Consider the following 15,058-nt stretch of genomic DNA (forward strand, 5'->3'; position numbering starts at 1 on the left):
GTATGCCTTTTGGGACAAGTACTGTTAAGTTATGTTACGTAAATGTGATTGTGCTTTATAAGAATATACATTATAGTAAGGAACAAGCTGATTTAAAGGCAATCTTTGTTTCAGATGATTTGAGTGAGAAGCTAAAGCCATTGGTTGAGAAGGAAAGAGAATTCATTCTAGATTTGAAGAAAAAGGAGTGTCAAGAGAGAAACTGTGATTATGATGGAAGAATCAATGCATGGGATCTTCATTATTATATGAACAAAACAGAAGAGCTGAAGTACTCCATAGATCAAGAAAAGCTGAAGGAATACTTCCCAATCGAGGCTGTTACGGAAGGCTTATTGAATATTTACCAAAAGCTGCTTGGACTTGTATTTGAGGAAGTGGAAAGTGCTCATGTTTGGCATGACAGTGTTACTCTTTATACAGTAAAGGACAATTCAACAGGAGAAACATTAGGGCAGTTCTACTTGGACCTTTATCCTCGGTATGACTTAGTGCTTTATATATATGTTTAAAATGAACTTGGTTTACTGGGTTGCTGTTGCAGGTGAAATTAAATACATTGGGAAGTAAATGTTTGTCCCACTGGTGAGACTGTTGCTGTTGGGCTGCTTTCAGATAGATTATTTTGTCTTTTTTTGTTTTTTTTTCTTCAGTACTAACATATTTCCTGCCCATGTTCACTTTTTGAACCATTAAAACTTTCTTCATTTTGTGTAGTATTGCTGACTAGTCAGTTATCCACCATTCCTCTTTTTCCTTTTCTAACTGAAATACCATGTTTTACTTCTCGTTAATGTTTTAACTATTCAGATCAGTCCTGTTCCTCTCTGCTCACAGTTTATCATTTCTCCCATTTCCTCTTTAAACTTTGTGTGCCTGTTGTGTAGCTAGTTCTGTAAACTGCTAAAGAAGATGTCAGATAGATCAAGACCCAAAAAAGATTGCCATTGAGCACTCTTTGAAATGTACATATAGGTTAATCTCTATTGCTCTCTAGCTATTAGCAGCAGGATCTGTGTTCTGTCAGAGGTTAAGAGAGTTGACTAATTTGGCAAAACTTGTTTTCAGCTATTCCTTTTCGGTCTGTTTCTTGCTGTTTTTTAGTTTCTTTTGTAGTGATTGATATGTTCATGCATTTTTTAAAGCACAAATTTATTTACTTCTCTGAGTAAGGAAAATTAGTGGATACAGTAGTATATATATTTTGCTTTAGAAGTAGGCACAGATTTTCTACTTTATCTATTTGTCTGTTCTCTACTTTCTGCGTATAATGTGAATTTCCGAAGACATTTATTAGTAAGACATTTCTGCCTTTACTACCCCATTGTCTTGTGTCTAGGGCAGAAGTTTCAAAATCATTCTTCCTTAAACTTGGATCACACTGCAAATGCTTTAAACTGTGTTCTTTTGTCTCCTATGAAGAAAGGAAAGTTACTGCTTCAGAGAATAGAACATAGTCCTCTTTGTTATAGTGTTTATGAGTAGTTCAAAATAGAATTGGCATCTGAGGTATATATAATTTGAGTAAAAATCAAATTCTTGTCAATGCTGCTATGAATCCTCAAATAGTGTTCTTTAGGTACTGTTCTCCCCTCTTCTGCTCTTAAGCAGAATCTTAAGCCTAGCAACTCATAGAAGTCATAATAAAATTTCTGTATGGTCATCCTAATGAACACACATAATTTCTTCATTTAAAGCTTTAAAGAGACACCAGCTCATTGAACTTGTTCTTGAATATTCTGGTGAGCAGGATTCTGATTTCAAGATAATTTCTGAAATATTTTCTTGTACAGAGAGGGAAAGTATGGGCATGCAGCATGCTTTGGTCTCCAGCCTGGCTGTCTTCTCTCTGATGGCAGTAGAATGATGTCTGTAGCTGCTCTGGTAACCAATTTCACGAAACCAGGATCAGATCGCCCATCACTGCTGCGACATGATGAAGTAAAGACATACTTCCATGAGTTTGGTCACGTAATGCATCAGATATGTGCACAGGTTAGTGATGTTTCAGTTTCAATTTTCTTACATTTTTCGTAGCCTCCAAGCAATAGATAAGTTTATTTTGGAAATTTTACAATTTTAGCAAAGTATATGTACATTTTTTTGGTTGTATTTCAAGATGACCAGTTGTTTTGTCTGTTTTTGATCTCCAGTTAAAACAACACATCAGTGAATACACTTTTCAAAAAATATTTTCAAAAGAGCATCTACTTTTGCATTTGCACCATTGGGTTTTAGTGATGATTAAATAGATCCACGTGTAAGGTAGAGAAGGTGCCCAGTTGTGACTTCTGTTACAGCTGTCTGATGTCTTTTTACTACTCCTTGCAACATACTAGATTTCAGAAACAAACAAAAAGTCTACTATCCTCATTAGTGCAAATGATTTATGAATTCATATAATTATGTCCTTAACCTCCATTGTTTTTGTAGTACACTTCAGAGCTATCATTCTTCCTATTAAAAACATAAAGCAGGTCTTGCCCGAGCTATTGTATTTTCTGTTCTCACATCTCACTGGCAGGGTTCTCACTGAGACCAGAAAAAAGTGATTTACAGATTTTGCACCAAGGTATCATTAAATACTGAATTTGTTGTTAACCTAATAGAAACTTTGTATTTCAGAAAAAAGGGAAGTTGCTGTGTTTATTCACTAAAAAAAAATCACATAATTATCCACAAAACGTTGTGTAGTGTTGCTGTGGCCTATAAAACAGTACCAATTCATAAAATCAGAGCAATATAATGCACATTGAATATTAATTATGTCCTTGTATGGGAACTGCTGAGTCATGGCCTGAACCTCTGATTGATCACCTGAGGCGAGCAATGAGTCACCCATGGGAGCACAGGTGAAGGCAATTCACCCTGCTGCCTGAAGGGGTGGAGCCTGGCTGCACCTCTCCTACACCTATTTAAGAGCTGGCTACCCGTGGAGAAGGATCTCTTATGGAGATCCACTCTGCTGGAGTTTCATAAGTGAGCCCACAATATAGGTAAGTGTCCTATTTATTCTCTTTGTGTTATTATAATCTGCTTTGCCTAACTCTCTTGTTTATTTCATAATTATAACATCTTAATATTCATTGATTATAGAGTCCTCAATCCCAGAGCCTAGGACTGCAGAAAAAGCAAATAGACACATACAAATCCACATATTAAATCTAGAATTAAACAAACGATGCTCCATCACATTTAAGAGCAAGTAGCTATGCATTCACTTATATTTTTTGCATCTTGAAAGTGATGATAATGTGATCATCTTCACCTGAAGACAGTTCAGAAATCAAGAAATAAATCAAGAAATTGAGAAATAAAACCTGCTCTTTTTTTCTCAATTACCTGAGAGGTGTTTATGAATTAGGTACATTCAGCTTTACAACAAAATTCTGGAAGCTGATGAAGATGTTCTGGCTGTTGCAGAGCCCTGTCTGGGTAACCTCAATGTGGACATCCACTTGCTGAGAACTGCACATAAGTCAGAGAGCTTTCTTTCCAGTTGTCTCTCGCTGCTGTGCTGTCCTCTGCTTGCATTGCTACTGTGCTCACTGCTGTTGTATTTTATGTGAATAATTTAATGGATTAGTACATACACCAGCAAATAACATCTGTATCGTACATAGGAACATCCTGTGCTCTGAGATTTTCCACATGCAAAGCAATGTCTTGTTTCATTTGTTAATTTCTTTTTTAAGCATGTTAAAACTTGATGTTTAAAGAACATAGGAGGATCTAGCTGAGCGGGAATCTGTGAGCAGCAGGTCAGTGTTTGGAGGGCAGTAATGTGTTGGAAGTCTGCTGGCATGTGAAATATCGGAGTAGAGACAGGATCTTTTTATGATATTAGGGAAGGACAGCTAATCGAGAACCTGAACCAATTTTTCTTTCTTCTTGGAAAACTGGGAGGTTTTGTTTGTTTGTTTTTCCTTTTAGGATCTGAAGTGTTTTTAGTATTAGAATTTTGCTTAGAAGGAAAAATAATAAAATTGTGTTAACAAAAGGAGTAGAGTCACAAGGCAAATCCAGAGTTAGATAAAGTAACTTCTGTTGATGTTCGAACTTCTATCTTTCTAAAGTTATCATCTTTTTAGAAAAGAGCTTAGAATAAATTTTATGGATTTTTGACTGCATTAAGCCTTTCTTCAAAGCCAGTATCTGCGATGGTCTTTTTAAACATGAAGCAATTGACAATGGTGAAGTGTAATAAAATAAGAGAAAAATCTCTGAAGTGCCTGGCTTTCAAAGTGAAGACTCTTCTGTCAGTGAATGAGTATCAGTTTGGGGAACCGTTTGTGGCTAAAGCTGCTCGGGTTTATTTATTTCAGGCCATGTATTACTGACTCAAAAATTGTGCAGCATTTTAACTATATGTTTTATGAAAGAAGACAGTTATTAGGGAAAACCTTGATAGTATAAATTGATCATGTAAAATCTGTGAATGAGTGTGTTAGACTGCAATACAGTGAACAATTTTACAAGAGTATTATTGGAGTTTATTTTTTTACTTTAGGGTAGTATAACATAATTTTATAACAATTAACAAATCTTCCAACTGTAATAAATAAGACAGCATAGAAATATCTGTGTTGCGGTCTTAACCTGAGAGATGAAAAGAATAGTACTAAAAAAATTGAAGTAGAGAATCACTAGCAGAGAATGGAGTAAGTAACTACTTCATGATCTGTTTTGTTGCTTTTTAGTTGTCTAATATATGTATTTATGTCCTTCTTTCTTTAAAGTTAAAAATCTTGTTTTAATTGAAATGCTGAAACTTCAATATCTGAAAATTTGTGTTCTTCCAGAAATCTTGGTTTCCATTTTGATTTAATACAATGGCTTTTCTTTTTAGACTGATTTTGCCAGGTTTAGTGGTACTAACGTGGAAACAGACTTCGTAGAGGTACCTTCACAAATGTTTGAGAACTGGGTGTGGGAAAAAGAACCGCTACAGCAAATGTCAAGACATTACAAAGATGAGAGCCATGTTGCAGATGCTCTCCTTGAGAAACTAGCTGCCTCTAGACTGGCGAATACAGGTATCTGTCTCACACAGCGTGTGTGTAAAAAATGGATTATGATTAAAAATTTGGTTGGAAACCTCAGAGAAACTACTATCAGTAAAACGTAACAAGCCCATTACTTTTCCTTTTTATGTACACTGTCTCTGTCAGTACTGTCAAGAATTAAGTGAGCACTTTAAACCAAAAAGTTAAGTTTGTTGTCTTAATAATTCCTGAGTTTATTTGCTTGGTTACAACCATTAATAAAGGCTGTTCCACTGCATGCAGGAACAGCAGCAGCTCTGGTTTTCCAGCCTTACCCAAAGGATTAATATACCTCTACAATTTTCCCTATGTTAATTTTATTTTATTTTATTTTTTTTTACCCCGGCAACTCTATTTATTTAATGCTGGGTGAGAGAGAGCCTTGGTTTTCCAATTTTTTTTTCTAGTGGCCCTGGGCAGACACTGTGCATTATTAGTATAGAAGTATCAGATTTTCTGCATGTATATTATACATTTCATTTGCACATGTTATTTGACAAAAATGAAAGTTGCTTGCAAGTTTACTCAATGTGCTTACATACGTGATACAAGAAGTGCTGCAGCCTTGCATTGCTTAAACAGCCTCTTAACTCCTGAATCCAGAATCATAACTCTGTGTTCTCCACTTCAGTAGGTACACTGCATTCCCAAACCAAGGTCCCAGTTCTGCTGTCTTTCCACAAGTTGTCTCTACCTTGTCTTTATCTCAAGATTAGCAAGACCAATTTAATGTTATTGCCCCTCATCTCGTTATTATTATATCCCTCTTTCCACTCCATCCCTGTAATCAGAGCTCCCTGCACAGCATCATTTATTGTGCAATTTATGTCATTAAAGCACTGCTGTTTATTTCATACTTCTTCCCTCTCTTAAACAAGAAGTGCCTGTCCTTTCAGCTGACAGGCACTGTAACTACATAAGCATTTTATGCCGAGTAGAGGGTCGTATCTTGTAGCTTCTTCAAAATATCAGAGCCTACAGCAGCAGCAGTTCTTGCTATCTTTGCAGTGTGTTAGGCAGTGTCACTACATACACTTACCATCATCTGTGCAAGCCCTGTATGAAATGGCAACTAGAACTGATGACAGCTGAGAACATGATTTTAAATATTGATATTTGCTTTTAAAATACCTGCTTTTATTACTCTTTGATCTGTGAGGAAAGTAACACTTGAAAATATGGACCTTATAATGGTGATTCAAAAATATTCCTCTGGTTTTTTTTTTTCTTTTTTTAGCTGAAGCATTTGGATGGACATGACATAACTCAAAGTCTTTTCTGTAGTTAAAATTCTGAAAATTTAGAATGTTTGTTGAGATCTTTGAATGAAAGGTGCTAAAGAAACTCCAGCTCTTTTGGTATTAGTAAGTTGAATATTCTTATTCCATCAGGTTTTCTAACCCTCCGCCAGATTGTTTTGAGCAAGGTTGACCAGGTGCTCCATACAAAACCATCTGTTGACCCAGGAGATGAATATGCCAAATACTGTATGGAGATTCTAGGAATTCCGGCAACCCCAGGTATATCAGTACAGTATGCCCAAATACTTCATTTAAGTATGCTTTCCTATCCTAATAATGTTTGGCTTACAAAAAAAAAAAAAATAATCAAAGTTGTTGTTTGTAAAATAACCTAATTTATGAAGCTGAAATAATTATTTTGAAAATTGGAATAATCTTAAAGATCTCTTCTGAAGGAAGATGGAAGTATCAAAAGCTGTACTTTTGCAAGTTGTATTTCGCAGCCAGATAATGTGAATATGGTGTTAAATGTTCTGTCACATCTGCTTCAGATGTGCAAGTAGACCAAAATGGAATGTTCCTTTTGTAGTCACCAAAATATGCCTAATGCTTTTAGACCTGGTGATGTTAGTAGTTCTTAATTATATCATACAAATCTGTATTAATTTCTTCAAATTTTGTATTTTTCATACATAAAATAAATGACTGCATTTGATTTTAATTAATGTGAACTTTTTAAGGAACGAACATGCCAGCTACCTTTGGGCATCTGGCAGGTGGTTATGATGGGCAGTACTATGGATACCTCTGGAGTGAAGTGTTTTCCATGGACATTTTTTATAGCTGCTTTAAGAAAGAAGGCATAATGAATCCGAAGGTAGGTAATAAATGCTTTCTTTTAAAGATTCCTGTTGTGCTTTATGTCTGAAGACATTTATTGCAATAGAAATTGCATAGAAATAACATCTCAAGTACACTTCTTGTCAAGTTCAACCAAACTGAAAAAAAAGTGTGTAAATTTCTTTTGAAAATTATCTTGAAATTTTGAGGACTGCATGGATTTTATTATAATTATATAATATATATAATTAAATATATATAATTATAAATACAATTATATATTTATTATATTATATATTATATAGAGTCATATATTTTGCATTGCTTTATAATTTTTAGGACATTTAACATATCTTAATACTTTCCTCTTTAGTTTTAAACAAAAAAACCCATACTCCTCCATTGAAAGAGTAGATAAGTATTCTTTCACTATGGAATATGAATACAGCCTTAAATGTGGTATTTTTTAAGTGTTACTCAGTAAATACACTTTATTTTGTTCTTTCACAGCATACTGCAACTTAATTTTTTTTCCTCCTTACTTTTTCTCCCATGTGAGTTTCGAAGTTCAAGTTACTGATGGATTTCAGATTTACTGGGCTTTTTTCTCTTTGTAATTCTTCAGCCTCTTCTGCCTCCAGCAGGAAAGAGGGAGGGACAGTCAGTGTTGTAATGAGTAGTCCTACCAATTTGGACAATTTTTTAATTTCTCAACAATTATAGCATTGGAATTCTATCTGGAGATGCTACAGCTTTGTCATGGGAACAATCTTTTGATTTTCCTGCCTGTTCCATCTTCACACAACGCATGCTCCTCCAGGGTGATAACAGATAACAGAAAGACTGTGATCGTTGGTCCTGGCCTTCAGAACTGTTTTGAGTGATAGTGCAGGCAAAACCCTGAGCCATAGTTTATCAGAACTGCTCTGTGACCTTTACTACACCCTAGGGATGGAAATGCAGTTTATTCCAATTTTTTTTTGTGTAGGTTTTTGTTTTCTTTCTCAGTCACTGAATGGGCACTTTGAGAAGTGTTCAGTTACATGAGGACTAAGTGGATATTTGCAGCTAAGAGGCAACTAGTGCTGCTTTTAAGGGAAGCTTCCTGTTGCAGCTAAGAAGATAGAAATAAAAATGGTTATTTGTGTATGTGCGTTCACGTGCATGGGCATGTGTGTGCCTGGCTCGCTCTCTCATGTGTGCAAACATACTTTCTTTGGACGTTCACATAACCTCAGGGGGAACTTCCAATGGAGATTTGCTCACAGTTTCATGGCAGTACTATCCTTTTAAGTTGGTTCTCTTTTAATTTGTTTTTTGTACTTGCACTCTATTTAAGTGTAACAGTGTTCTGCAGGGTGGGAAAACTATCTTTTATAAAAAGTTGCTAGATACTAGTGAGATTTTTTTGTAGGTACAGTTCTTATGTCTAGATTTAGACTACTTTTCACAACAGCAGGAAAGGAAGTCAGTTATAGTATTACGGCAGGGGCTTTTAGAAATTTGGCTTACCTCTTCCTGTTAGAATAAGATTTCTCTTCCTGTTTTGAGCAAGTTATTGAAACTCATTTAAGCATCTCTATCTGGAACAATTATTCAGCAAACACTAACATTGTTAATTGCCAAACTCCTAAGTCCATGCACATTATCTGGAATTATTTCTGGTCCCTCTAGAGCTGAGTAATCTGCTGACCGGAAGCACAGCAGCAAAAAGGCACATTTACACAAATAACATTTTTAAATCGAGGAACAATACATTCTTTTTTTCTATTAACATTCAGGAAACTAAGACAAATAGCAAAATACAAGCAGTCCTTCTTCAGTGATAGATTCTTATTCACTTAGCTTTTTCCATCTGCTCTTTCAATGCAGTTAAGTCATGGGAAGTCCATCAGGTAAAAATACCTCAGATTTTGCACTAGTGATCAGTGAGCAGAGTAGTTCTGTCTCATAGGTTTCGTGTGTGAGGGAAAGATATGTGTATGTACAGTGTACAGTTAGAGTTCTTTTAATTTAATACTAAAAGCATGTAGGACTTCTACATGAAAAAATATTTTCTCATTCATACATATGTCTCTGAGGCCCCAAATTCTCCAGATACATTCTTATAAATGTTTTCTTTTAAAGAATGTCTTCATTTAATGTTGTCTAAGAAGCTCATTTTGTTTTTCCTAACATTAATTTCCTGCATTAATATTATTCTTGCTGAAAATATAAACTGGGTTAAGTTTCCATTATTCTAGCACACTTTAATTGGGAAATCGTGTGTGTATATATTAAATAGTTATGTATATAAAATGTGTGTATGGGCCATGTTATTCCTCACTGGTATTTGTGTTTATCTCTGTACTGTCATTCCTCAAATACATGTGGAAGAAAGAGAAATCATCAGTTAAGGGAGAATGGATGTTTAAGTTCTGTTTGCCTGCATATTGATCGTGTTATGGCTTATAGAATGACCTCCATAACTTGAGCAAGTTAATGTGACTGTAAATCCCAAAATAATGCAAAACCACAGGAAAAATTATTTGAGGGGATAGGTTGAATTTCTCCGGTCTTGAACTGTTCCAGCCAATTTAAGTTATATTGTGGCATATTTTGTTTTATTGTCAAGAAAATCTGGAAAGAGAGGAGATGTATTTAAAAACCTACACAGTTAGACATGACAAATATGTAAAAGTTGCAGCTTCCAAGGTAAGAAATACTAATGTTCTACTTTACCTTTTATCAGGCAGGGATGAAATACAGAAATCTTATTTTGAAACCCGGAGGATCTTTGGATGGGATGGATATGCTTCAAAATTTCTTGGAGCGTAAACCAAGCCAGAGAGCTTTCCTACTGAGTAAGGGACTATGTGTGCAGTAAAACTATGATTCCTTTGTAGTGACATTCATGTATGGAATGAGCTGGAAATGTCAGTGTGATTCATATTTTAACTGTGTATCATTTTAGACAAACTGGGTTACTTTTTTCATGTTTTTTTTAGAAATGTGATTTTTAAATTGCACAGGACTACAGAACGCAAACATCAGGGAAAAAAAAATCTGAAATGTGCAGAAGTTGAGAAATTTGTGTGATAACTTCTTTTTTGAACTGTTACAGTACTAATCACTATGGGGATATGTTGCCTTGTTTCTCTTTTAATAGATGCACTTAAACTGTCTTGTGAATGAATTTTAAAACTGGGGATAAAAGGGGACATTACCAGCAATAAAAGAAACATTCATTTATATTCGGTATTTTTCTATTGCATCAATGGCTCACAATTTATTTTTGGTGGAGTGGAAGTGTTTATTTTATCATGTCTTCATCATCTGACTTTCTGGCAAATTCCGAGAAAGAGAACCTGTACAAGACAGCTTTACAGCATAGATACCTACGTGATGCCTGTGTCTTTCATTTTGATGCATGCTAAATTCTTGTATTATTTGTAACTTCTACAGCATAAGTTTAAAAAAAAAGTCCATCATTTGAGCTACTCCTCTTCATAGAGGGACAACAAATCAAAATATGACACCTGTCATTTTCCCATCTTTTTCCCATCTCCTTTTTTGTTGTTGTTGTTGTTAATCAAAACTCAGGCCTCTCTTTTCCAAACTATATTAACAGTGGCATAAAAGCAATTAAAATGATTTTGGTTGAAACCAAAAAGAATGGGAGGAAACACAAATGTTTGTAGCAAATACATACTGACTACAGGCTTACTCCAGTATGTAGAGTCATAGAATGGCTAAGGGAGGAAGAGATCATAAAGATCATCAGGTTCTAACTCCCCTGCCCCCCTCCAGCTCAGGCTGCACAGGGCCCCATCCAGCCTAGCCTTGGACACCTCCAGGGATAAGGCATTGTCAACTTCCCTGGGCAGCCTGGTCAGCACCTCGCCTCCCTCTGAGTAAAGAATTTCCCTCTAACATCTAACCTAAATTTCTCCTCTTTTAGTTTAAAGCCATTCACTGTTTTCCTATCACCATCAGACTATATGTCCAATATGTCCAGTTCCAATGCTAGTAATCATTTACAGTTTTAGGTCTGAATTCTACACGGTCATCTGCAAGTGATACATGAAAATCACAAATATTAGAATCTCTTCAATGGTATTCAATAGAACATTTATAAAAGAAAGCTGGTGGATTCAATATTATCTTTTAAACATACAATTTTTGATTAATTTCCATTACATTCTGATGGTATTTGTGAGTATTTTACTTTCATTTTGAGTAAGCTTTTTAAAATTCTTGTGATCCTATCTTATGGAAGGTTTTTTTTTTTTCATTCACCTTCCAATGAACTGAAATGTTTTAAAGAGTTGTTTAGTGGTACTTTCCAAAACCAAGCAATGGGAGTTCTATTAAGTCATGGAATGTAGTGTTTCTTTTGCAGCTTCCAGGCAGATTTCCACGTGAGGGAGACCTTTCTCTGCAAAAGCCAGCAGCCTCCTATCAGGATAGATGCAAATGCAGTAGTTATAAGCAAAAATGTGATAACATTTAAAAGTTAAACTTGGGATGGTACTGATGTTGATGATGATAATTTGACTTGTTTATTTTTCTGTTCTTCAGAGTATGTATGTAACAAAGTATATAGTAACTATACTATAGCAAAGTTATTTATTAACTAAGATTCTGCAGTGCAGTAAAATGTCTGCTTTTACATGTATATGAAAATGCCTACAGGATGGTATGGATACCAGTTGGATATCCAGGTGTGTAGGAAGAAGAAAATCTAAAACCAATTTGTGGCCCACGAAGGTAAATATTATGATCTGTATCTGTCCCAGGGAATAGTTTTCTGCAGTTTTCTTTTGTAGAAGCCATCCCCAAAGGTCTCCATCACACTGCTACTAAGACCATCTTATGGCTAAAGTTGCTCTCAAGAAAGGAATGTGTAATGTTCTAAAATGGCTTGGAATCATCTTAAAGTGTTAATGTATCAAAGTAAGCTGCCATTTTTTATGTTGCCCCTTGAAAACATATTGAATCAAATTGAAGCTGTAAAGAATTGATCTTGAAATGGAAAAGATAACCTGGATAAAGACCACTTTTCTGGTTTTGCATTTCTTCATTGTAGGTATGAAACCTTTTCTGGATGTGAGTTTATTCTGACATTATTCCAAGCATGTGACGTAAAATCCCCAAAGACAACGCGTAATATAATCACAGTCTTCTGTTTTAGAAACACAAGTTAATTGCCTTAGTACTGCACAGAAACAATTACTAAACATGCCAGAACATCGGTATCTGGCAAAAAACAACCTGTGTCATAGTTGCTAGACCCATGTTTCCACTGAATTAAATTTCAAAACATTAAAAGCCTATTTAATTCCAACCCAATTTCAGGTATTCACTGTAAAATAATAATGAAGTAACTTGAAATCTTAGTCTAAAAAGCAGCTACATTTTCAAGTTAATAATGGATCTTCTTAGAACTCTCTATATAGAATTTCTTTTTCTTCCTAATCAATTCAAATAGGACTTTGGCCTGGCTACAGTAGCTTTAAAAGAACAGAAGGGATAAGATGGGAGACGTGAGAGAGAATTTATTTAAGTGCTCAGTAAGTGGTTACCAGTAATAGCTTTCCCATTCTGCAGCTTTACTACAAAAGACAGAATGAGTTGGCCATGCAAATTGGTCACAAACTGATGGCTTCAGCCATCCCTGCTGCTGGTCATCTGATACAAGTCCAGCATGCAGACTGCCTGAATTGCTTGCTGGCCATATTAAAAGGATCTGGAGAAAAGGTTTAAATGGTTTAAATTTTGCTCTGTGAGCCTATGGTGGCTGTTGCATATTTTCCCAACTTACTGAGAAGAGTATGAAGATGTAGAGACCATGTTTGTAGAGACCAACTGGAGTCTGTACTTCTCTAGTTCTCCCATTCAGAGAGCTCTGTGCTGTACGTTGTTAATATAATCCTCTTCGTAATCAGTAACTGGGGTTAGTCAAGTGCTGATATTTTTTGACAAATTATTTTGTTAAGCCCTTTTTTAAGAGATGATAAGGGAGCAGGGACTGTAGACACTTGGTATGGAAGAAATAAAACTACTGCAGCAAGAAGTAAATCACGAAGTCAAGGTCTTTGTTTTCCCTCTGAAAAATGAAATGATTTCCAACTATCTTTGGTGGTAGTTAGATGGAAACTCTCGAAGAGGTTTTCTAGAAGTGTAAAGCTGTTTGTATAAGGAGATAAGGACAGAGCTAGAGATTTACTGAATTGGGGTTGCTTGTCTGGGGGAGTTAAGGACTGAATAAGTACTACTAGACATCAAGAAATTATGTGGTAGCACATCAAAGGGAAAGAAAGGAAAATATTAGGTTGAAAAATTAAATTTAAACAGGGCGTTTGGGCAGTAGTTGTAGAATTGTTGGTGTGAATGTTGGGAAGACCATGAAAAAGGCAGTAGCTTAATGCATAATGGTTTATAAAAAGCTAACAATTTTAGAAAATGATTTAGAAAGAAAATGTTAATATTTGTCTCTGAATAAATTCATTATATTTTTATTTGCGTGCCAAAGAACATTAAATTTTGCTTTGCATTTTTTTAATGGTTTAATAACAAAACATAGTAATATTAGTCTCTCAGTAAATTTCTTGTATTTTTCTTTGCATGCTAAAGAACATGTGGTTTTGCATCAGCTTGTTGCTTAAATGCTCATGTTTCTTCCTAATATCTGGAGCTGTTTTTTTTGTTTCACTAGTATTTTGTTCATGAATATAATGTAAGTGATAGTTTCCCCTGAAGAAAGGAAAAAATGTGATGTTGTACAGAGGAAGTTGCAGTTGTGGGGCCTGTGCTGGAAGTCTTGTATCACAATATAAATCACAATATAAAATCACAATATAAAAATGTTATATATCTGAGACCTAGCTAGGATAGATAAAGATGAATTAATTAAATAAATTGCGAGTTAGTGGTTGCCTAGAAACTAATAACGTGACCTAATTTTGTTCAGTATTGATTAACAAAGGATGGACTCAACCAATACTTGCTTGAGTTATACTCCTGATGGATTAAAAGGGCTAAATATATCACTGTTAAATGGGCTAGTGAAAAAAATCAAATGGAATTAAAATTGTGAATGAGAGTAGTACATCTTTAAAATGTAATTGGCAAAAAATATTCACAACTTAAAAAAAGAACACTGCTGACTAAGAACCAATCTGCTCACCAGCAAAACCAGTAATAAAAAATTGAAAAAAAAAAAAAAAAAAAAACCTAGAAATTGGGTCAGGAGAAGGAAACGGCTGTGAAGTAAGAAATTTTTAAGTGTTAAAATGTTAAAGAAAACAGACTATCAAGAAAAAATAACTCTAGAGGTGTACAGCCTCTACATATGCTACATACAGTTGTAGCATATGTTAAGAACTAATCCTGTCTGTATTATTGACCTTTAGTAGATGGAAATGCTAATTTTGCTAATGATGCAAAAATATGATTTTTAATCACTGTTTGTCTTCTACATTTAGAAAGAAGCAACATCATGTAATCATATCAAATCGGAACAGTTGGGTATTTTCCAGTCTGTTATTAAGTGAGGAGTATATTAAGCAACATCTACCAAGAACAAACATCTTTGAGTGAGTAGGATTGAAAAACTTGCACTCTGCAGACTACAAGAATTGATGGGGACAGATTTTTCACAGTGCTGCTTATCTTGGAATACCACATATATGGTATCATAGTAGAACAGTGCTAATTAGTTACAGTGTTCAAAAAGAGCAAATAGGTGACTGCTGGTCACATAGCTTGAAATCTGTCTTCAGCAAAACAATCAATCAATGTAGTTTTGAATCTGAATAATTAAACCATGACTGTATTAGTAGACTGTGAGTGCTGTTACAAAAACAAGTCATGCTTTTTACAATGCTGATTAAAGTGATTGTAGGGAAGATTTAGGTAAGGGTTATTTGTCTTAGTGCTGTATATTTTCAT

At 35.0% G+C, this 15,058-nt stretch overlaps 1 protein-coding gene across 3 annotated transcripts in view; it reads left to right on the forward strand.

The window, feature by feature from the left end:
- NLN (neurolysin) overlaps nucleotides 1-10,357 on the forward strand; it is a 37,381-nt gene extending 27,024 nt beyond the window's left edge. For all 3 annotated transcript variants that reach the window (XM_048930659.1, XM_048930660.1, XM_048930658.1), the window contains exons 8-13: nucleotides 115-481; nucleotides 1,794-1,995; nucleotides 4,850-5,036; nucleotides 6,437-6,565; nucleotides 7,027-7,163; nucleotides 9,858-10,357. In XM_048930659.1, coding sequence (XP_048786616.1) covers nucleotides 115-481; nucleotides 1,794-1,995; nucleotides 4,850-5,036; nucleotides 6,437-6,565; nucleotides 7,027-7,163; nucleotides 9,858-9,992 — 1,157 coding nt within the window. In that variant the 3' untranslated portion in view covers nucleotides 9,993-10,357. The remainder of the gene's footprint in view (nucleotides 1-114; nucleotides 482-1,793; nucleotides 1,996-4,849; nucleotides 5,037-6,436; nucleotides 6,566-7,026; nucleotides 7,164-9,857) is intronic.
- The last annotated feature ends 4,701 nt before the right edge of the window (nucleotides 10,358-15,058 follow it).

Source organism: Lagopus muta, chromosome Z (assembly GCF_023343835.1).
Source record: "Lagopus muta isolate bLagMut1 chromosome Z, bLagMut1 primary, whole genome shotgun sequence".
NCBI classification, from domain to species: domain Eukaryota; kingdom Metazoa; phylum Chordata; class Aves; order Galliformes; family Phasianidae; genus Lagopus; species Lagopus muta.